At 35.6% G+C, this 25,510-nt stretch overlaps 1 protein-coding gene across 2 annotated transcripts in view; it reads right to left on the minus strand.

The window, feature by feature from the left end:
- Positions 1 to 25,510, minus strand: part of LOC112685235 (protein big brother-like) — a 32,288-nt gene that overhangs the window by 784 nt on the left and 5,994 nt on the right. The window contains exon 4 of one of the 2 annotated variants that reach the window (XM_025557064.1): positions 1,230 to 1,346. The exons of the other annotated variant lie outside the window; for it this stretch is intronic. Within the exon in view, the coding sequence (XP_025412849.1) occupies positions 1,230 to 1,346 (117 nt within the window). The remainder of the gene's footprint in view (positions 1 to 1,229; positions 1,347 to 25,510) is intronic. 2 annotated transcript variants of the gene reach the window in all.

Raw genomic sequence — 25,510 nt, forward strand, 5'->3', positions numbered from 1 at the left:
TTATTATTATTATTATTATTATTATTATTATTATTATTATTATTATTATTATTATTTGCTATTATTGTTTATTTTGATGATTTATTTGTTGTTAAAAATAGTTTCGACAAACTTTGGCCCAGGAGACGACTAACGATTTTGACAGTGCCTACTATAACTTGCCTAAAACGTCCACACAAGTAGTGCATATTTATGGTATGCAATACGTACTGCATTTTCGGTAGATTAATATACCCACGCATTACGGCGGCCCCAAAATGGTAAAAATGTTTCGCTTCACGTGCTGTTAACGCATCGGTTATTCAAATTTCCCACGAATATAGTACGAGTAGTATGTACGGGTGCGGTCGAGTTATTGCAATCACTCGGTTCTCGAAAACGTTATAGGATCCAGATGCGGATTTAAAGGAGTGACTAAAGGGGTATTAGCCCCCCCCCTTTTGAACTAAGCGAACTACTTTACAAAGACAAGTATTATGATATATATTATGATGTATAAATAATTATTATAAAATATCGTCAGTCGTCATTGATGAATATGGTATCCAATTTTTTTAAAAATAAATAGCTCATTTTTGTTGTTAATTATATGTGTATACCTATCTTTTTAAAATAGTTTCAAATTAAAATTCATACCAATAATGTAACTATTGTGAAAGAAAATGACTTACTTATGAGGGACTCGAAAACAATGTGATTTAAAATTTTACATAAATTTCAAAAAACAACTAACTAAATCCTTGAACCTCCGTTGGCCCTTCCCTTGGTGAGTGATAAAACCCGCCCCTGATAGGATCCCGTGCGCCGTATCGCGAACTGTTATTATCTTACTAAACGGCGAAGCGTATTTTTAAACAACGCGATCGTTGTGGTATCCGTAACCCCGGGTCAAACCGTTCGGTCGTCACCCGTTTTCGACGCGCGAGGACCGCGTTTTTCTCTGCGCGTTCGGAATTTTCGACCGCCGACAACAGACGGACCGACGAGCGGCGCGAACGAACTTGGAAGATTAACTCGGCGTTTTCGAAATCTATTCTCTACGGAACGTAACGAGACCATAATTTAAATGTGTCAAACAGCTCTATTAACGGTTCCGACGGGAAATCGTGACGGTAAAATACGCAACGGTTCAAAAATATGTATAAATAAATGTACGCGCGTGGAGCGCGTGAACAATGTTATACGAAATACTAATACGCTCGTAGAGCAGGGCATTCACCAACGCCTACCATTGCTCGTTCCTCGTCGAACTCCAGGCAACCGGTCCCGTCCAATTTGTCCAAGTCGATGCGTCCTTTCCACCGCACGCACACTCCGTTCATTATGAAATGCGACAGTATGTGAACCTGTGCGGGCAAAGACAAATCGGTTACGATTAGTTGTGTCGGCAAATCAAAAAAAAAACAATATAACATTTCGTGCGCAGGGTATATATCAATCGTCACAAGCGTTGTTTTACATGCCATGTTGTTATTATGCGTCCATTATTTAACGCTCGAGGATAAATTGTTTATTTCCCGACGAAAACAACAGAATACCGTTTTCTCGTTGTCTCGTAGGTACACTTCCGTGTAAGATAATACGTACGATAGTAATAATGATTACTTGGTACGCTTCGCTCGACGCTTAATATCGCTTGATTTGACCGGCGAAACAAATGTACGCGCTCGACTTGATATTATTTCAACCGTGCGACAAATATTTCGAATGCATATTATACTGTCGTATTTTCTCTTGGCCGTTTGGAACACGTGAATCGTATTAAATGCAAATACGTCGGAGAAAATAAATTTACTTTGTTTATTTACTCGCCGTATTGTATGCATCATATTGTATGCGTATTATAATAATGAATAAATTACAATAAATTACAAAAAGTATCGGGGCCGAGATAGAATTTCGAACTGTGCAGTAAAACAAGCGGTAACCGTTATCGTTTATCTAGACGGCGTTTGAATTACAGTGCATTGAGAGGGTTGGGTATCGGTTGTTAATATTGCACACACACACACACACATACACATACTTATATTCGGTCGGGCCTCCGCAGAGACGAATAAATCGGCGGCGGCGGCGGCGGCGTCTTGGTTAAAACCGAAAGGTAAAAAATACGATTAAATTAAAAAAAAAAAAAAAAAAAAAAATTGGTATGGGGTCTTGGAAGATTAAAAAAAAAAAACAACTATAAGTATTATAGGAGACGACGATACACACACGGTCGCCGACAAGACCGTAAACATCAATTTATGTGACCCCTAGCTATTATAGTGATAGGGAACACAGGGAGGAGCAGCAGACGGAGAGGAACACATCGCGCCGCTCGAAACCTGCAGTACTAAAATCATCGATAAATTGTATCCGTCGATGACACAAATGGCCTCTTACACGATGTTATTACGTTGGCCGTGCGCGCGATTATTATTGCTGTTGGACAATATTTTCGAGAGAAAATGAGTTGCTTAATGTCATTTTATTTTTTTCCCCTCTATTATAATTAATTTTCAACCGACCGCCGCGCTAACCGAAAACAGTAATAATAATAACGATGATAATAATAATAATAATAATAATAATAAATAAATAAAAATACACGTCCTGTCGCGGGCAATAGTCGTTCGCGGAGATGTGCCGCGGCCCCAAGAACAAACGAATACACTTTTTCCTTGACGGGGCAACACCGTGTACATCGCAACACTGCTGGTTCAATCATTTTTCCGATAAGGATGACACGCCGTTGCCTACGGTTAATTCGATGTACCTAAATGCACAATATTACGTGAACTTTGGCGCCAAAAATCGTGTGTATAATATACTATGCTTGGTCCGTAATTTTAGGAACCGGACTGAAAATGTTAACAAAGGACCGAAAATTTAAAGTAGTTTATTAAAGCGGACCGAGACCGGACCGTCAATCCGAGCGAACGGATTTTGGACTGTAAAAGTCTGTGAACCGGGCAGGACATATTACAATTTTTTTTTCTTTTGGCATGGACAGAAAATATAATATAGTTCGATAAAGCGGACAAACGATACGCACTACAAAAAAATTTCGTATACTGTGAAAGTTTTGAATTATACCACATGATTGATAATTGGTTTGGATTTAAATTGCCGTAGATCATTACAAAACTGTACAAAACTGATTAGTATGTAGTTCATAGAAAAGTACACAATAGAAATCCTATCGAGTGGCGTTGCATGGCAGCTGTATACAATCCCTTCCACGTCGTCCGCACCATAACGAGAATAATTGCTACCGTGGTTGTTGAAAATATGTTCGATAATAATTATTAATATGTGAACAGCTATGAGATGTACACAAAGTGCATAAAACAACGGCGTAGTGATAAAATATTGATTCCCGCGATAATAATAACGTGTTATTATTTCTACGAACAATGTCTTCAAAATGTAATACCATCGTCCGATGGATTTTAAACGAGCCGGAACCGACCGAACTTAAATGATTATGGTTTAAACCAGGACCAAAATCTTTCTCATAAAAATATTTATTACGGACCTTGCCAATCCTTCGCCAATGTTTATACTAAAAGAGCACTAGTATGTACCATTTCGACCGTTTTTTCTTTTTTCATCCGCTCGGATGAACGCGCACAGGTACGCAGTGTTATTTATATTATTTACGGTAAATACTTGCGATATTATCGTGTAAAATCGAGAATATACATTTACCATGCTCACGTATCTCGTGGCGATCGTTTCGTTGTTTTCATAACGCCGGGATTCGCTTGCGGGGACGACCAGGCTCGTTAAAAACGGTGTAATTATTATGCGCGTGATCTTTTGTTTTTTCGTTTCCTTTCGCATTACACTGTTGCGCGCACGGGTCGAGTGGTGCGCGGTGCCGGGGCCCGTCGAACGTTTTACCGGGACGACGATGAAAAACAGAAAGGAAACGCGAGGGATCACGCGAATGTTTTTGTTTGCCGACGTCCAATTAAAATGTGGAAATCAAACGCGCGATCGAGCCGGTCACGGGAACGCATTGTTTTTGCCGGGGACCCGTAGCGAGTACGCGCGTGCCGGCCGCCCTGAAGACGTGTGTGTGCTTCTCATTAGCGGGGCCCAAACAAAACGAAAACAAACGCGTTGTCCTGTTGTACAAGAGGACCGGAGTTCGCGCGCACGACATCATTCTGTGCGCCGGACGCGGATCTGCCCCGTAAGCATTATTGCGATGACAACTCTTTGTGCGCCGCGTCGCTCGTTAACGGAACGGCATTGTTATCGCACGGTTTTTTTTAGTTTACGTTGAACGAGATATGCGTCGCACAGAGACGATTGTAAAATGACGTTCTCGTTTCAGCGCAATTCGTATAGTCCGGTCTCGTTGAAATGCGTATCCGTACTACGTAGGCGAGTCCTTGTTTACGCGAGGACACTTTTGGTATTTTTGTCCAGATGCGGATCAGGGATCAGGCCCCCCCCCCCCACCTACTGGATTCCTTGATTTATTTATTTTTTAATTAATCTCAAAACAATTAAAAACAGATCAATATCATCTCTGGGTCAAGAAATGTTGGATGCCCTAGATATCTTATTCGTTGAAAATGACATCACTGCGAACATTGATTTCGATAAAGTTATTGATGCATTATACAAACATGTAGTTTATTATTAAGTATTGACTGATTATTATATTTACTAATTACAATTTAATTTACATTTCATAAAAATAGGCCAACTTTTTCTTTTTGTCCCGAGCCAAAAAAATTCTTAATCAGGCTCTGCACGTAGGTACGTGTTGCATATTAAAATAAAGACAAACACGTTTAATAAAAAAATCAATACATAAAGTACCGTGGACAAGAATTAATTTAGTCTTCAGAAGAAAAAAAAATTTCGTTGTACGTATTTACAACTAATGAACGTGTGATGCGTTTAAATTATTACCTAATATTATTAGTCATAGATGTTATAAATTAAACGACATGTTATGAGTTTAGTTCGAAAATTCTTCGGCGTTAAATCCTACTTTTATATGTTATATATATATATATATATATATATATTATATAACATTATATTATATATATTATATATATTATGTTTATATATATATATATATTACTTTTTTATTTTCTATTGATAATTAAATGAATGCATTGACGTATGTACGTATGCATGTTTAAATATGTTGTACCGTTGTTGTACGTATAGAATGTACGTACGGGCCCACCTTCGTAGTATTACTGCTTTTATTGCCAACAAAAACCATTATTTCTGGGAGGTATGTGTATGCGGCTACCTGAATGCAGGCGTCTTGATCCTGTTGGTATATTATACTTGTTTACTATTATACACATTTTCTCGTTCGTTTTTATTATTACTTTTTTTTTTCAGAGGTGATGGAACGAACCCGAATCAACACACGCCACTGTTGTGATGGCGTGAATGCCGAGAAATCGATCCCTCGCCAAGGAGTACTGAACACATCGTACGGACACAACCCTTTTTTGATCCGCAGAAGTTTCAATGTACATAATAGCTACAAAGTCACGAGAAACCGGATCAACGTCAAACGCGCGAACAATGAACACGCCACGTTTCTGTTGTGTTTGTATCATGTACACTTTGAAAGTGATTTCATAGGGATTTTGTACAACTGCTACTGCAGCGAAGGTTTCCCGTTTCCACCCCCTTCCCTCTCGCCCGACCAGTCGAATTCTTAATCTACTCTCAGCTGCCGCGTTTTAAATTTACTGCACTATAGAATATCTCGCGCACACATACTTCATGTATACGTACATGTTGTGCGTTCCATAGGCGTGTACAGACTTTTGTGGCCGAGGGGGCACAACATATTTTTAAACCATGAGATATATATGTATTTTTTTTTTAGACGTGAGGAAATATTTATTTTTTTATGTTAAAAAACTCGCAACGAACGGAATATTTTTTGATCTAAACCAAAAATGATAACCATTGGCATGTCAAAACAATAAAAATACATATGATTTTGATTTTGTATTAAGTAATTTAGATTCCAGACATCAATAAAATGAAAATTATAATTTTTTTTTAAGCAAATGACTGTTTTTAATAAAATCAATGAGGTTTATAATGTAATGATATGCACCTAAGCATTCATATAATTTTTAAAATTAAACGTATAATTAAATAATTATAATATTCGATAGCCATTAAACATAATAATAATTCGTTAGTATTAAATATAAGATATTACACACACAACATCATATATAAGGAGTATAGTTTTTTTAGTTAAACCAGAGACGCGTTCTTGTTGTCCTTTTGTGTAAACGGTCAAAGGCGAGTGAAAAAGACTACGCAGATCGTCTATGCAGAAAGATGTAATTAGTTGTAAAATTTTCTGTAAAAATTTAAAATACGTGTATTAATGTGTGTAAAAAGAAGTTAAAATAAAACTATTAAAATCAGGTTGACACAATCATCGGAGAGATAATATTAAATATTTATAATATAATAAGTAATGATTTAAAAACATATAAGTATTTCACTCATAAATTAACATATAAAACTATAATTTTAAATCTTTACAATAATTTTGTATAATTGTTGAATGTTGAAAATCCTGTAATTCAATGGGGATCGAGGTAACGTGCATACGTAAATACAGTTTCGTATAAATATCAAAATATTATTCTATTGAAAAAAAAGTAACTTATTTTTAACCAAGTTTGTTTTCAAATCGTATAACTTTTAATTTTTAACTTAAAATTTAAGTAAAATAAAAGTAAAAGGCTTGCGGTTTGGTGCTAGAGGAACGGCGTCATCTTTCCTCCTGAATTTTTTTAAAATATATGGAATACCTAAGCAAAAATTAGTAGAAATATGTCTAACGGTATTAAAAGACACATTAGGAATAATCCAATAACACACTTATATCCTTAACTTTGATATACATTAGTTATTATTCATGTTGGCTATTTTTATACGCTCGGGTTTGTTCACGTATTTATTTTTTTTTTTTTTTTACTAAAATTATTTACATATATAGTATTATTTTGCCCTATATTATAAGTATTTTATTAAAATAGCTGTACACATTCTACTGATAATTAAACCGTGTCTTATTGGCAACTCGCATAGTGAACAGTCCACTTTATACGATTCGATAAAGTTGTCACTACTCTACATTCCTCTAGATTAACACAACTTGACGAGTTAAAAAAAAATTAATCAACTCGTCCAGCCTTGACGATAGCACATGCGAAATGACACAATGGTAACGTGCTGGTCGGTTAATATTGTAAAACAACCTATTTGATTTCAATGTGTTGCATACATAAGCGCGAGCGCGCGTCGATGCGTGTTCATAATCGGCTGCACACGCCAAAACAGTTTTATCTTGTCCGTAACAGTAATAATATTGTTTCCAGTGTATGAAACGATAATATTACATTTCGTTACGCGGACGAGCGTACGAAACGATAGTGCATTAGAGTATTACCCACGTGATAACGTTATGATTGTCGTGTTTTCATGCCGTAATACATCATACGAACATTGTAACCGATTGAAAACGTTCCTGTATAATGTTATAATGTCATGTACGATTGTCGATGAACGGACGACCGAGTGCAGTTATAAAATAAATATTACAACGTAAACGCACCCATGACCGTGTGCAGTGTGTGCCTATTGGACGGGAAGAAATTAAAATAATAATCAACGTCCCCGGCGGGACGTGCAGCGAACGCCCGTCTCGATTACTCGATTACTCGATCCCGATCGGTAGATCGGCTACGACGGGCGGCAACAATAATAATAATAATAATGACAATAATGACGATGATAAAACATTATTTCGGTCTTTTGTTAAGTGTCCGACGCGCGGATAATCGGCGGATAACGACGGCCAGGACGAGTACGAGGACGAGGACGACGACGAAACGCGGCCCGTTGTGTATGTACGATGATGTATGTACGCGACGAACCCGGCGATAAAAAAAAAAGGGTTTGGACGTTGTACTGCTGCGCGGTACACGTTTAAATAACAAAACAAAAAAAAGGAAACCCTTTCACGGCGACCCCGGCGTAATTAGATTTGTCACGAGTTTTTATCATCACGTGAACGCGTCCGAGTCATAAATCCGTGTAGAACACGCCATCTCTCCTCCGTACATAATAATAATATATAATGTATCCGCGACCTAATCCGTGAAACGGCCGAAACGGTATCTCTCAATCTAAAAAATAAACGGCGGCCGTGCACGTTTATACACACACATATATATATATATATAACTGTACAATTATATTAGTGCGGGTTAGGGCAATAACAGCCCTCGACGGGTACACGTAGGGTGTGAGTGTAGGATAAGACACACGTATATATACGTGCACTGTCAGACGGTATCTGTATTATATTGTACATATTACAGTAAATTGTTTCAAAGTTATTATGATAAAAAAAAAAAAAAAACGTTTAATATATATTAATAATGGTCAGAGGTATTTTTTTCCCTAAACAGTTTTACTTCGTGTGGTTTTTTTTTCCTATAACGCCGGCGAAAGATTAAAAGAACCGCATCGTACGTACAGGCGCATCGTTTGTACAATAATACACGATATATTGCGACGAACTGTTAATAAAACTTAATTGTTTATTTTTAATGCATGCATACATCGTATTCACGTATTATCCTTTAAAGTTAACGCCTAATCGACACGGGTATTGTTATTAGAGTCGAAAGGCGGTTGTAATTGTTGTACGAATCGCTATATTGTTTCATCGCTGCAAGTCTTCGACAGAATACAATCAACAATATCATCAACGCTGTTATTGCGTAATATGTTTTGATTCTAATCGAAGAATTTTAACATAAACTATGTATAGCTTGATATAATTTAGCTATGATTTTTGTTTTTTGTTTAAAACGAGAAATATGGATATTCGTTTTTTTAGCCGGATAGCCAAACAAAAGTCCTGGTAAAAATCAAATATTTTGACTTTTGAATTACCCACATTTTTCTTGTTATTCATTTATCCCGTACGCTAAAGGAATTGTTAAGTTTATAATTATAAAAGTACACCATGATGCATGATACACATTTATATCATTAAAAATACAGTTTTATATGTACCTAATTTGTAGTTTAAAAAATAATAATAATAATAATTTGACCAGTTAAACTAAACATCAAGAAAACAAATGAATAAATAATCTTTTGATAATATTATAAATTATTTGAATTTAAATTATTAAACCATGTAATATGTACAAATATGCATAAAAACTACAGAAAAATGCAAAATTATAGTTTGAAATATCTCTGTTACACGAAACGAATTGTGTACCCGAAAAACATTGTCCAAGATCGCCAATAAAAATATGCACTTTGCACTGAAATCCGGGCCATAATTTTGTGTTTCCGTCGACCGTGTCCACACGGAAAATGTTATATCGTTCAGTTACTATGTACAGGCCACATGCAATACTATCGACGAGTAAATACCGTATCCTCTCGACTCCACGTGCATTTATCGAACTGCTATGTAATTCGCGCGTATTTTAAACGCCAACGATAATTATTACGATATATTGTATGCGAAATACAAACGCTGAGACAAAAAAGAGAAAAAAAGCGGAAATCCCTATAATAGTATTGTAATTACGACACATAATTACATAATACGCATACGCGCGTCATGCGTATAAAAATATATAATCGACAAACCGGACGTTGAAAAAATATTCGCATCGTTTTATTTTCATTACTAATCGGAAATTTCGATCTCGCGCGCGACTGCAGCACGCGACAGTGTTGTTTATTCAAATTTTTTTTTTTTTAGTTTTTAATATAACCGGACGATATCGATAAAAAAAAATGTTCGTTTCAATACGCATTATTACATAGCAATCGCTATGATATCGGTGACGAAACACGTAGTGCATGTTTAGTGTTTCATTATATTAAATATATACGTATACGGAGGCGCTTCGTCGGTTAAACGCTCTAGAAACATTACTTCGGTGCGTGCCACGGTTCCAGTTACCGGATAAGTCCAGGATCGAATTTGTCATACTTCAGTCGTTTGTTATGCAATTCGAAATGTACCTAAATATCCATAAATATATATTTATTTTTATTGTTTCCTATTCGTTCGTCGACATTGCGTTCAATGATCGACCATCTCCTTCGATCGCTATTAGTCCAAGTGCTCCTCAAGACGAAATGAATAAATATTCTATGTACGACCCGCGCGATTTCAGTGAATATTTCAAGGAATTTTCTCTGGGCGACAAAAAATAATTCCACGCACTATAATCAAAATCGACAAACTAAAAAACATCAATTTCAGTATTAGGAGAGTTTTTTAAATCTTAGAAACTCTAATAATACCATCCAAACTCGTAATGGTATTTATAATAAAATATCGTGTGGTAATTATCGGCTGTCCATTGAAGATATTCTGTGTAATCAATGTAATTAATGTTTTAACTTGAAATCTTCGAAATGATAAACAAATAAAGAGCAATCGAGCATAATAAATGACTATCAAATAGAATTACAAACACGTTGATTTTTGCCAAAACATCGTTGTCGCCAAGTAATTAAAGATATCGGTCTTGTAGTCAACAAAAAATATTTTTCTAGGCGACAATTATGTCACCCGGTATACTAGTTAAAATATGCATTGCGCGATCCCGTCGAACGTCGGGTGGTACGCGTTGTACGACGGTGGGCAATACGCGAGCCACCGAGTTCGCCGATTCGGAAGTAATGTCCGCGGACAGGGCCACCCACGGCAGGCCACGAACGCGCGCGTATACGCGTACGGCGGTCGAATACGGTCGCGATGATATTACCTGACGACGGTTTTTATTCCATCGTTATTATTTTTGATTTTTTTTTTTTTTTCATTCTTCTCGTCTCCCGTATCCGCGCACAATGCGCGCACGTACCGTAACAACATTATTATTTCCGTGCGCGTGCGTGCGCGCGTATTCGAATAAAAAATATTGTTTTCAGGGATCGGTGGTAGCCACCGGACCCGGAGGTGCGTGACTTTAGCGGCCGCGGTTATGATACGCGCAGAGAAATCGGATATGTAAATTCGATCTTCAAAAAACCGTTGCGGTCGTAATCATATTTTGCGGTCTGCACCGGCGGTTTCGCCTGCCGCACGTATCGTGTATCGTGATTGTGCTTTTTTTCTAGATTCCATTTTTGATTTCGTTATTCTTTCGTAATCAAAACGATCCCCGAAGTGAGACAGGTAACAAAAACAATAATAACGATAAACATGTTACAGAAACCACATCGTTAGTCGCAACAAACGTATCCGATCGGAATCGAATACGGTGAACTGATTTGGATTGCAAATTCGTACGATTATTACCACGTGTGCAACGGACGCCGATTGATCGTTGGTCCACGCGAACCCGTCAAATCGCGTTCGTTTGGTCATTGTTTCTTTTCTTTATCGATACACGACAGAAAAAGAACGGTTATTGCGATGCGCAATCCCGACGACGCGCACGTAATAACATTATACAACACGCAGTACCGATGATGATAATAATATTGCCATGACTCACACGATTAATAATGACTCACGAAATTAACGCGCGTACGTGTGCGAGCCGAATTTCCACGATACTACGATGTCGAAGTATAAGAGCGGAAAGACATTTTCGGACGACATTTCGGCGCGATGACGTCCGACATATATTGGTGGGTGAGCTGGTCCTGTCGTTTCCAGCGGTTAGTTACTGTGAGTTATTAACAAACACGGTTGGTAATCAACCCGTCAGTTCGGATTATATTGATTATACTAGTTAGTATCTACTATCGCAGTGCAGGATATTGCGCACTCACGATTAATTATTTAAATAACGTAGCATGTTCAATGCGAGTTTGAGATGTTGAGAAGGTAAGTATTTATATAAATTGAACAAGGATATAAAATGTTAAATAAAAATACAGTATTTTTATTAACACAATTTAAACTTGTAAAATACAATAAAAATACTTAAATAAAAACTATGGCCTAATTTTTTACTCTGTGTTTCAGAATAACGTTTCACTAGAAACCCCGAATAGACATGGATGAAACGAGTATGTGACGGTCTGTACGCAAGTAACTAGTTCCTAACTCTTTTCCTACACTTCTGAATAACACTACGTGCTCTACCTGTATTTGTATCCATTCCTGTCCTATGATATCATTGTGTGATTGACATTAGCAGTGTAGGTACTCATTATGCAGTTTGTTTTATTAAGAACGGAAATTACATAAAAACAAGTTTATCAAGAACAAAGATGCGTAAAAACATGTTTATGTAACGTTTACCCTTTTTTTTAACCTTTGTTTCCTATGCGTCGTATTGTGACTAACTATCTATTTTAGAAAATTTGGAATGACGTACCAACTACATTACTTGAATTTGGTGTTTACTACAGCGGTTAGAAAACATGAGAACGCGAAACGCAACATAATTAATTAAGCGATATACGCTATATGATATATGTACACATATAGGTACATACAGGTACGTATAGTATACGAGTATATAAGATAAATTTCCACAGCTTCTATTGTGCATCATCGGTTTTGTCGCAGATAGTAAAACGTTAAATTTTTTCTTGCTGCAGTTTGCGCATTGACTTTTTGTAAAAGATTAATTTTGTCGCAGTTTACATACAACCGATGGGTCAGGTCTCGTCGTTTTACGAACACGTGCTCTACCTGAATCGTTCGGTTTCGGCGCCACTGTTTTAGCGTGTACGCGCACGAAACATGCATGACCGATGCACGTCTTGTACCGGTGAAGGGCGTGATCGCCAACCGACGAAACGATTCGTTTCGAGCGAGTCGCACTAAATCATGGTGTTCAAATGATTCGCCGATAATAATCGATCGATACGTTTAATGGTCGCTCGTGCGACCCAACATTAGTCTTCCCGTACACGTATGAGACGCCTTCGCCCTCGTACGCAGACACGAGCACAGTCCATCGCCCAGAATTTTCACTATGCGATGTATTTATCGGTTTAATACGAGTACAACTATATCGTCGTCGTGTTAACGGATGAAGTTTTCGTTTGAAACTCGTCGCGTTGATGGTAATACCACCGTCCATGCGGATATCCTCGGACGGGTGTCTAACCAACGACGAAAAACTCATGAAAAGGTTTGAATTATTATTACGATAAATGCGCGCGCGCATTTATTGTGCGCACACGATATTACGGTCGTCCGCAGTGGGACCGTTTACGTCAGCGGATCGAAAGCAATATCGTTATGACCGATGGGCGTCGGGAAAAATTCGAAGAGAAAAATATGCGTGAAAATCATATTTTTGTAGCAAAACCAATCGCGACGAAAAAAACGCCGTAACATATTTGATCGTAACGGGTTACGAGGGCAGAGAGGCGCACGAACAGTCGTTACGGGGACGAACAATAATAACAATAATAATAATCGTATAATGTATCACAAAGGGTTGCGTGAACGGACTCGGCGGCGACTGGCTGACAGATGTCTGTCCGTGATAAACACTACACCGTATTATAATATACACATTACACGCGCGGACCGATGTTCAACGAAGTACATAATATTATGTGTACGTTTAGAGTCGTTTGTTTACGTCAGCCGAGTGAATTTTTCGTCTCGTAAGCGACGCGCGCGTATAAATAACAATACGTACATCGTGATGGACGCGAGTGGTCCCCTTCTCATACCGCGGTTAATGTCTTCTCCGTCGAAATCTCGCAGACGAACGCGTAACGCATAAAATTATATTATTATTTTTGTTGTTGGCTCACGCTGGGAGAGTCAAAGAGTTCCTAATACGGCGACAAAACGTTCACGCTGGCAGTTATGCGCTCGCGCGTTCGTGTACATCGTACACCGCGAGAAGGGTGGATGCGTTCCAATAGGTACAAGTCATTACGACGAGGGTTAATAATAGTAATAAAAAAAAAAAAAAACGAATAAAAAAAGGGTAAAAATAATCAAATAATGTCTCGACGTGTGCGTTTCCAGCTGAGGAACTCTTCCGAATCGACGCGCGTTCTCAATCGAATCGTTACATGTTGTTAAACAATGTACGCGTTGTTACGCGTACAATACGGTACAGGCAGGTAGGCGAGCGACCGATTTCTATTTGTTTTTACGTCCGTAGACCGTTTTCGAACACCTAAGCGTACAAATAGCTACACAAACAGTTACGTGTAACTGCAGTGCGTTTTCTGTTACTTATCGTAAAAAATGTACGGCAGCACGAACGAAATTGTGAACAAAAACACTCATAAATCTCCGTCGACCTATAATATTACGTGTACGCGACGAACCGACCGTTCGCTTCGTATAATAATATACGGACTGAATGGGCTTTTAACATTTTACATCCACGAATAAACGCTCTTAATAATTCGGTGTTGGCAGCATTCGCCGTGAACCGTTTCATGAAAATCGTGTACAGTTCAACGGTTGTACACGGATATTTCAAGACCAACACCTCGCGGTATCGGATTCAAAAAGTGCATAAAATGCCGCTACCCTAAACCTAGAGCCTAAGCCTAGGGCACGTCGACGGTATACGTTTTCCGTTTTTTTCGAAATGTTCGTGCACACTCGCTGCAATATAATGTTACACGTATCGAACTCCGGTAACCGTAACCGATTTCAGACCCGAAAAAGCGATCCGACAACGATACGTTTCCTTTCGAACAGACGAAATCGTCGTAAAACGTCCAACGAATATAAAAATCGGTTTTTGATCTAGTCGAGCGCGAGGTGTAAATCCCGCCGCGTTGCAGGTGCGTGCCGTCGGTGAATCCTGGACGAAAAAATGTAAAATATTTCCCGCGTCATTATTTTAAAAGAGCGTGTCTTTGAAACCCGCGTTCTAACGATGACCACGGGCGAAACGTATACATCATATCGTTGCACTGCCGTTCAAACGCGGACGGAAACTCGTCCATTCCCACGTACGGCCCCGAACAATACGCGTTACGTTGCATTGTACGCGCGCGTTCCTTTTGACACCTATTCGGTGTGGCGGACCAGTAATGCACGTAGGCACGTAGATCGTTACAAACGACCGGTAATTAATTTCTGTGTCACTCGGAACAAAACAAATAATGTTTTTATAAAGAAATTATATTAGCCACGGGGCCGAGAAAAAAAAAGAGGGGGAAACTCTTAAACGCCTCTGGCGTTCGGATGTAGGTCGTCCACGTTAATAGATGAGCGCGTTAATAGATGTTGAAATGCTCTTCTTATTGTTTTAACGTGTTATTATTTACATTTTTTTTTTTTTTTCTGTCGCCCGGTACGTCGGTTATCCGATCAGTGTGTGTTGTTGTCCAACCCTTGGGTTCTGACAAATGCGAAGTCGTTTAGAGGGTAAAAAGGGGCGCGCGTGACATTTTCCATTATACCGTGAGGGGGCCTATTATTCTTGGAAAATAACTTAAACGGAATAAAACGTTTCGGGACGAGTTCGTCTACATTGCGCTGTGCGACGACGACACCCTTCTGCGTACGCATCATGTAGGTCCGCGTTTAGCTTTTTGTCGAGTCATCATTCAACATGTGCGTGTGCGTGCGTGTGTGTGTGTGTTCGTATGCGTGTGCGATGCACGTGATGCAGGTCCGACTCAGCGATACAGGTTACGTGCGGTACGACGACGACAAGTCGTGTATTCCGTGTTAGCTGCTCGGTCCCCGTATGATATTCTTTTTTGAAAACTTTCTCGTCCGCCCCGGCTCATATCTGCCCGTTCGAACCAATAAATCGTGTACACACCTATTAACCGACTGGAAGACGTTTACGAGTTAATACATTTTTCCACAAAGTACCCCCATATCGTCGCAATGACAACGATCCGGATGATTATTGTCAGGACTAGGATTTATACGCGATAAAAACGATGAAATGTGCATTTGATTTGTAGAAAATGTGAAGATTAAAAATTATGCAACGAAAATATCTACCATAAATGTATACGTTAAAAAACATTTTTAAAAAGTTCTAAAATAAAAGAACAAAAATATTGTTACTAACGCTACTCGAACTCAAGAGTCGTACTCGAGAAATATTAGTTCAGATTATTACAAGTGTTATTATTATAGATTATTATAGGTAAAGACGTACAAAGTAATATTGAAACCTAGTAATGTCGCACGTACGTATTATGTTTTGACACAACAATACAATCTCGTGCACTGGGCGCGCATCGGGCGAACTCGCGAAATTTCGTTTCGACCGCGATTCGATTTCCGGTTCGAATAAAATTCTACGTTATTATCGTACTATTAGTATTATTATTCATGCGTGGAAACGCGTTCGCCCAATTTCACACATTCAATGCGCGACGTGTATACGTGTATTGTATTTCGGTACAATATAGATATGGTGTACAACTTCCGCAGCACGGATTATTTATTTTTTTATTCTCATACCCATCGCACGATTTGGACTTTTTTACCGTCGAGTTATTAAAAATTATACATCCACGTGCACGTTGTACAATGAAATTTCATATGCGGTATTTTATTTTTATTTTTTCCTAAACAGATGACCATAATCTGTTTCATCTTTTATTACTACTATCAACCGTTTTATATGCGGCACAAACCACGTGTACGCTAAGCCGTGCCGTAAGATTCCCATTCGTTTTTTAATATTGCATACTTCATGCGATTTCATTCACCGTGAATTTATTTTGCACAACAAACCATTACGCAGCGTTAGACTGCAGCCGTTTAGCAGATAATAGTCGTCGCCGATGCGATCGAAGGACGCGTGATTTGTACGCGCGCACGTTTACATTGTTCGGTGTGCATTTCGGATTGTATACGATTTCAACAGTTATATTGTTATGGGTGCCATCATAACATTTTATTCCTGGACGAAACTATCGAAGAAATCGTGCTTTGTTGTCCCGCGACTGCGACGGGGGGCATTCAAAGGACCGCGGGCCTAATAAAAATATGTTGCACTCGATAGTTTTTTGTCGCCGGACTAGAGAAAGACGATTGTGACCGACAATCGATAAGAGAATCGTGTTAATAATCGAGAAAATAATCACTTACGTAATTACAAACGTATTCGGTGCGTACGAAGTTTCGACTGTTATACTCAAACACAAAGACAATTAGCGGTTACGTATCCAGTGATTAATTGTACGCCAACTCTTGTTTACTTTTTCTTTCTATTTCACATTTATTACGTTGTTCACACTTTGTTCAATGATTTTCTCGCCGCGTTAATATAATATGTTTAACGAGCGCATCGTGTTCTACGAGTGTCCGGTACACGGCCTTATTATATTATTAATAAACGGCTTTGTCGTGCTACCGGTTCACAACAAAAGAGCATCCTATTTACACACTTATAAGTTGGGGTGTACGGCGGGGGAATTTTTTTTCTCTTTTTTAATACAAACATCTGAAATCGAGACCCTTTAAAACGTTGTACCAGCCCTTCAGAAATTTGTCAAGCCTGTCTAGAACGTATGTATGTTATCAAAAAAAAACGTCCATATGGCTTTTTTCGTTTTCGTCACGGCCAATTTCGATTGTGACGAATAACATATTATAACCGACCGACGCGATGATGTTGTGTGTTCGAAGGGAAGTCTTGTGCACAGTAGTTTCAAGCGTTGTACACCGTGTAGAATTATCTAGTTCTTATAATACTTTTGTGACTATACGTATCAGCTGTTCTCAAACTGTTCGCCTCGTTTAGAAGTCCCGAGCTTTTATCGGGGAAGGCGTGGAATGAAAATGACATACATCTAATTTGCCGTGCAAGCAAAAAAAAAAAAGTAAAAAGTCAAATAACTATTGTAATCTGTATCTTGTTTTAGATTAATTCATGTGATACTCGAATGCAGAATGTTTGGTAACCGCTGACACATATAACAGTACGGTATATCGGTAACTTCCGTGCTGTAATTAAATTATAAATACTTTCAAACAAGACCGTTAGTGTATTCGAAACATAAAATGTAAACAAACTAAATACAGCTATGCCGATTGGCGTTGTTCAACAGACGAATGTACATAAATAATAATGTTTCCATTCTTAAAAACGAAATATCAATAATAATTAATCACACGCGGGACCACATAAAAAACGAACACGAGTAGAAATCGATTATAAACGTCGCTTAATGGTGCAGCTCGGATTTTTACAAGACCACCCTGTATGGCGATGGTCTTTATTATGCGAACGAAGCACAGTTGTATATATGACTTGGGGGTGTATTTTAACTGAATATATTTTTAAAGCTTTTATTGCAAATTAAACTATTGTGAACTCACCAGGGTAATTTTTTTTTATATTTCCACGCAGCGTGCGTGTGTTCGCAGCATGTCGGGATTTGTTCGGGAAACAAACAAAAACATAAAAAAGAAACTACTACTTTTTTCCCCGTTTACCGGACAAAAGTCATAAAAGGGAATAAAAAATATTCTGAATATTAAACAATGGATTATTGTTAATGACATAATAGGCTCTCAGGGTGGCGGATCGGCGTGAAAACTAACAGTTCCAGTCACCCGTGGCGATTTGACAGACAGCCAACGTAGTGACGGATATATAATAATGAAATAATAATAATGATAATAACCGTTTTGACACCACCCTCGTAGATTGCTTTAATTTTTAAAACCTTTTTATGTAGATTGTTTAAGCGGTGCAATAATGAGCCACTGCTGTACATATGCCTAACTCGTTCCATACCTATTACTATAACATGAATCACATGAATAGCTTTAGATTTAAAAATGTTCTTTTATATGATAAAAAATAAAATAAAAAAATGTAAAGCTTAAAAATGAACAAAAAATAATTTCACAACGTTTCGTTCTACTAATATTTTAAAACGATATTAATTACAATTAAACATAGTGTCTATAAGTATCGTGATTTCTCAATTGAAATAAAATGTAAAAATAGAAGAAATGGGTGGATTAAATTATGAATTTAAAAAAGTTTTTTTATTACTGTATATAATAATTATTAAAATAAACAGATAATTTATTTCAAAGTTTTTCTCCGACAAAATTTTATTGAATTATAAATTTAAATAGTTATATCCCTAGCTAACAGTCTCTAAAATCATAACTTTATTTATTATATTATTTTATGTTAACTTAACAACACTTAAAATTATTGTAAGACCTATACTTACAGATTGTTCAAATGCAAAAAAAAAAAGAAGAATTTGGTTATATGTCATACATATTATTTGTATGATGTTTATCGATAAGAATACAAGTTGTAGTGGATTTTCAGGGCCGTAGCAACCAAATATTGCACCCGAAACTTCAAAATGCGCTCTTAAGTATTTTAATTTATAAAAAAAAACTCACAAAAAAGCAATATATGATATTTTTTTATAAACGCAATATAAATAGTCATTTTTCTTTATATTTATGTAAAAGCGTTTGTTAATTTTATTTAAATCAATAATTTATTAAAATATAAATATACATAATAATTATATGTGGGTATAGATGAGGTTGGTATAACATAATAATATTTATAAGTTATATAAATAAATACATAAATACATGATATTACTTTTACTTATAAGTAACAAGTTATGAGTTACAATTAAATTGCAAATTTTTCACTTTTGCGCCCTCTCAGGAATTGCGCCCGGGGCGTAGGCAACTCTAACGCCTCCTTGCTACAGCTATGTGAATCTTACAAAAAAATTTCGTATTCAGTTAAATAATTTACAAATATTTTATAACGATGATTTTTAAATTCATTCCTGTACATAGTTGGTTAATTGATTCTATATTTTTCAAATGACGATAATCTTACATGTAATATTTTTTTTTTTTATTGTGTTTTCAACAAGGTTTACAAAATATAAGTTCTCCGTCCACATGGAAACTTTTGTATCTATACACATTCATGTAGTTTGGTAAGCATAGATTTAAGTCATGTTTATGGCATTTTTTTAAATTTAAATTGAATATTATGATACAAATATTTAAAAATTAAAATATATGCTTAAGTGTCGATTACTAACAATGTAACGAAAAATAAAGGCCAATTAATTGCTTTAGGTTCTTTGGTGCAATATTATTTGATTACTCACTTAGATGTACGTAAATTAAATAATTAAATCGAAAAATCTTCCTTTTAATATACTCTAAAATACACGGAAACATTGATGATTCAATAGACCTAAATAGGGAAAAAAGTCATTATTGTTGTATAAAAAATATTGCAGTAATATTGTAAAAATTACAATTCCAATTTTTCAGAAAAATACCCTATTAATAGTAATTATGTTCTAAAACAACTTAAATTGTTGTTCTGTTTATAGTTAAATTAAAATGTATTTTTTTTTTTTTGTCAATAGTTTTGATTAGTTTTTAGTTTTGAATAGCAATTTAACTAAAAAAATTGAACTTTTCACATTGAAATTCAAAATCGAATTGATAAATACAATTTTAAGTAAAGCTATAAATGGTTTTAATTAATTTTTTTTCGTACAGTCTTATAGATGAAATAGATACCCTAATCTCAAATAATTGGTGTATTATAGTCGGATTAAACCGACACGAAGAGAATTTTTTTATAACATTTTTTATGAATTTCTATTGTACGATTCGTCAATCCATTAAAATTCTAATTACTTCAGGTCACGTTATGCTACTTAATGAATACATTGATTATAGACTACATAATTATACATACACACATATAAATATACTTATTTCAAAAGATAATTTTCCGTTTCTAAGTCAGATCATATGTGCTTACGGTAAGTATAGATTTCTATACGCATAATGTATAATATAATTTATATGATATACAAATTATACGTCATATGATAAACATGTCAGTGATATCTATATAGGTAGATTACATAAGCCTGCAGTAAAATGTGCTGCATTATTCAATACTATAAATGTATTATGCATACGTATTCAGATGTGATTTTCGTTTGTGTATAATATATTAAAATATAACATCTATAGACGACGAGGAGTGCAATAACGTATTCTTGTACGCATGTCTACTTTCATTTGTATACCCTTAACGGTTATACGATTATAGGCTTGAAAAGAAAAAGAAGTTGTAAAAATAAAGAAGAAAAAAACTAGTAAAGTAAAACATCCGATTAGACGTTTTGTTCGAGTGGATGATAAAAAGTATAAAAAGTGTAACGCATCATTGTCGGTCTTTTTAGGCCGTATATATAAACACTCGGACGATATCCTACACGCGTATTACATATACACGCATAGAATTTTTATGCTTATACTGTTTTTTTTTTTTAAATTTAAACCGGCGGCGAATCGGTTACAATGGCCGTCGCATCTGGTGCGCGCCCGGAACAAAATGGCGGAGACGGCACCCTTTGCGCCCTTTTTTCTCATTTCGCTATTGATTTCCGTTTCCCCCTATACACACATACGTATATAATAATAATAATAATAATAATGATAATATGTCGTCGGCGTCTCTCTATACAAACCCTTCGGCCGAGTGAGATGTTACATGTGCGTTCATGTTTGCGCGTACACGTGTACGCATGTGTGCGTGAGTGTGACAATGATAATATATATCCCGGAGGAAAAAAAAAGAGAGAACGCGTCCCTCTCCGGGCTCTACATCTATCTTCGCCGAATATTACGAGCATTATATTATTATTTTAAAAGGATTTCTTTTTTCTTTTTTTTTTTTCGTCTCCCCCTTCATTCGCACTCCCCTGGATATACGTATATATGAGTGTATACCTACGTACAATACGAAATCGTGATCTACGTGAAAATCCACACCCTCCTCTTCCTGCTGCAACATTTTCGTCGCGTAAACACTGCCCCTCCCCCGCTTTGTCGCCGCGTTCATATTGTTGTTATTACCGACGGAATATACAACACGTAACAATAACAATAATACATTACGTATACTCATAAAAGTACATCGGATAGCCGTGCGAGTGCGCTTGAGTTTTTGTGTTCCATTGATATATGGGTATTGAAAGAGACGCGCAGCCGAAATATTGCCGTGTTCGCGATCGAAGCCATCGGAGCGTAAAGAACGTTTTGACAATCTAAAACGTGGGCCGTATACACTGCGAAAACACTGATTAATCGACGCCGTAGTAAATGTTGAAAGGACGTGCACAACAGCCGTCGTCGGCCGCTGCAGTGTCATCGTAATTTAGTTATACGATACGTGCAGTTGATATCGTGTGAATGAAATACGTTTAACGCTTAAGGTGTTTCTGTACATATTCTGTGTGTGTGTGTGTAAGTATTATGTTTGTAAGCGATTTTACATACACGTAGGACAGGGATTTATGCACCTGTACACGTATCGGCGTTACATAGTTGTTGTAATATTGGCGTAAACGATAACACTACCCACGTGCGCGCGGAACGCGATCGACCGGAAGCCAAAATCCAAAGGAACACTGCGGGTCCTTTCGGAAACCGTGAAAAAGCGTTCGACTTGATCGATATTAAATTAAATGATTTTTTTCATTCGGTTCGATACACATCTTATTGTTGTAAATGGACAGCGGTGGTCAAATTATGTGACTGCACTTTTTGTAATGATTTCGATTGTTCGTGAACCACCACATTATGTTATTAGACACGTATTATTAATCCGCCGAAAAGCATAAATAAAGACGCATTATGTATGTTGAACGCAAAAGTCTACAAAACAAGTTAACATATTGTTGCTTAATACAAAATACTTGTGTACCTAGTAAGGAACTATAATTATAAAAGTTTTAATGAAGTATTTAAAAATGATTTCTGCGAACGAGACTGATATAAACTTCGAAGAATCAAAGAGTCTTAAACTGGTAATAGTGACGAACAAAGAAAATTTGGAAAACTGTATTAAAAATTTAAAATTAATAATATCAAATGTGTATGTATTTAAAAAAAAAATAATAACAACTAAATTTTCTAGATGTTTGGTATTATCACTGGGTAACTTTTAAACTAGGATGGCCATCCGTCCCGAATTTTCCGGATCTCATGACTCGGTGTCCCGAAAAAAGTGTTTTTAGATTTATAACCAGATTTAGTCATCAACATAATAATTTCCCGGAATTTAACTTTTAATTTGGCGATTTATTTATAATTTTTATATTTTTTTAAATGATTCTAATTAAAACATGTTTTCTTGATAGTAATAAATTATCACACAAAAATATGCCCACTTACACTGCAGAGATGGCGACTGGTAGTAACATTTGCAGTAACACTGATGTACAATGCGTACAAAAGTGGACAATACCTAATCTAGATACTATTGGCAGAATTAAATTAGTTATATATATAAAAAAAAAAAAACATACCTTAACATACAATAATACCATGAAAAAATTAAATAATTTTATGATTTATAGTATTTACTTCAGAACTCGCGAGTTGTTGTTAACGAAAATGATTAATTTGATGAATTTATGGCATTTTAAAATGTTTTCCAAAAAAAATTCAATAAATTGACAAAAATGTTACTTCATTGGAACGTAAATTGTTACGAATATTTAAAGTATTCAAAGAAAAATAGGTGGATATTTGAAATTTTGCATCAGTTATTGGATTTACATTCTGTTTGCTGGGTTTAAACGATATAGAACTAGTGTTTTCACTGATGACCTCCACTTGGACCGACATTCGTAAAAAAATAGATGTGGGAATTGTAAAAAGTTATTTCGTAACAAAAACATATAATTTAAGTTGTATGGAATTTCATAACGAATTTATAAAAAATCACCCGTTTCTGAAGAACGTCTATTCCACACAAAATATGTATGAAGAAAGAGTTTAAAAATGATAGCTCTATGTCACTATGAAGTATAATAATTTGTAAACTAAATTAAACATTTTAAAATTAGTTTTTGTTGAAAATAAAAGTTAATTTTTTAATTTTAAAATTGAATTCTTAATATTTTATATGAAACCCAGGAGAAAAAATGGTAAGATAAAAATATTAAGTTATGGTTAGGACCAGTGGTGTGTCAAAGGCAGTGGCGCATTTAAGGGGGGCGAAAGGGACAACGAAAGAGACACAGAACGCGGTATTCACTTTAGTGCACATTTAAAAGGTTTACAAAAGGAGTAAAATTGTACCTAAAAGTGTTCAATGTATGTTAGCATTTATAAAAGAGAATAGTTTAGTTGAAGTATATCCTTATATTGATACTGCTCTAAGGATGCTACTGTGTATTTACACCTTCAAGTAATTGTTCAATGGAAAAATCATTTTCTACATTAAAAAGGGTCAAAACTTATTTAAGATCAACAACGAGAGAAAATCGTCTTAATTAATTAACAACCCTTAACATTTAAGCTAATTTAACGATAACTATTAATTTTAATGATATTATTGAACATTTTTCTTCTTAAAAGTCAAGAAAAAAATTATAAGCTATTGATTATTTTATATAATTAATAATAAATATAATATATTTAATCTAATAAAAAACCATGTATTGTTAATCATTGTGCATATAATCAGTATAAACTCCGTTTTCTATATTTAATATATATTAAGAAAGGAAATTCACTTTGAAAAAAAAAAATTAGGTTAACGGTAGGATATGTATTACCAATGATTTTATAATATAAAATGTATATATTATAAAATCAATGGTATTACTACAAAATTATCTAATACAATATCGCAAAACAACTGATAAAAACAAATTTTTTTATTGCTTAACTGAATTTATTTATATATATATAAAAAAATTAATTTTTTTTTTTTTTTTTGGTAAGGAGGAAGGGCGGAAAAATTATTTTGCTCCGGGGCGCGTGTGTATTAAATGCGCCACTGGTCGAGGGGAAATTAACGGATTGTAATCCCACCCTCGAAATGTCTTTCTTATTTTGTAAAATATACAATAATTTTAAGGCATAGATATAATATCATATCATGTCATCATTAAACAATTTTCACAGTTTCAATGAGCTAATAATAATAAATTTTATATTTTAACTTATATTTAATCGATTTATTATCATAGAACAATTGGTACTTATGCTGAAGAGGATTGAAAAATATAAGTCCTACTCCTCAAAATATTTTTCTGGCTATACCACTGATTAAGACGGATAGATCAGGTTGAAATTTATTATGACAGGTTTATTTTAATTTAATCTAGCCACCCTATTTTTAAACTAAGTCAATCATGCTATATAATAAAAAAAAATATCAATTTTACGCTTATAAATTGTTTCATATTGTAAAAATTATAAGAAAAAATTAAAAAAAATATGTATATTAATACTCAAATATTGAGTAATATTTTTTCCAACCGAAATTAACTTATTATAATCGATCGTATATTTATGTTGTATCGTATCAACCATTTTAAATTTTAACTATTAATGCATCTGGCTACTTTGATATAAAAAAACAAATGTGAAGCAACTAAATAATATATAAACAATCAATATGTATCTACTGTTGTTACTTGTGTCTATTCTTACCACACCATCAATTTATAGTTCAAATTATTAAGTAGTAAAATTCTACGACTA

This window comes from Sipha flava, unplaced genomic scaffold (assembly GCF_003268045.1).
Source record: "Sipha flava isolate LNK unplaced genomic scaffold, YSA_version1 270_pilon_pilon, whole genome shotgun sequence".
Lineage (NCBI taxonomy): Eukaryota > Metazoa > Arthropoda > Insecta > Hemiptera > Aphididae > Sipha > Sipha flava.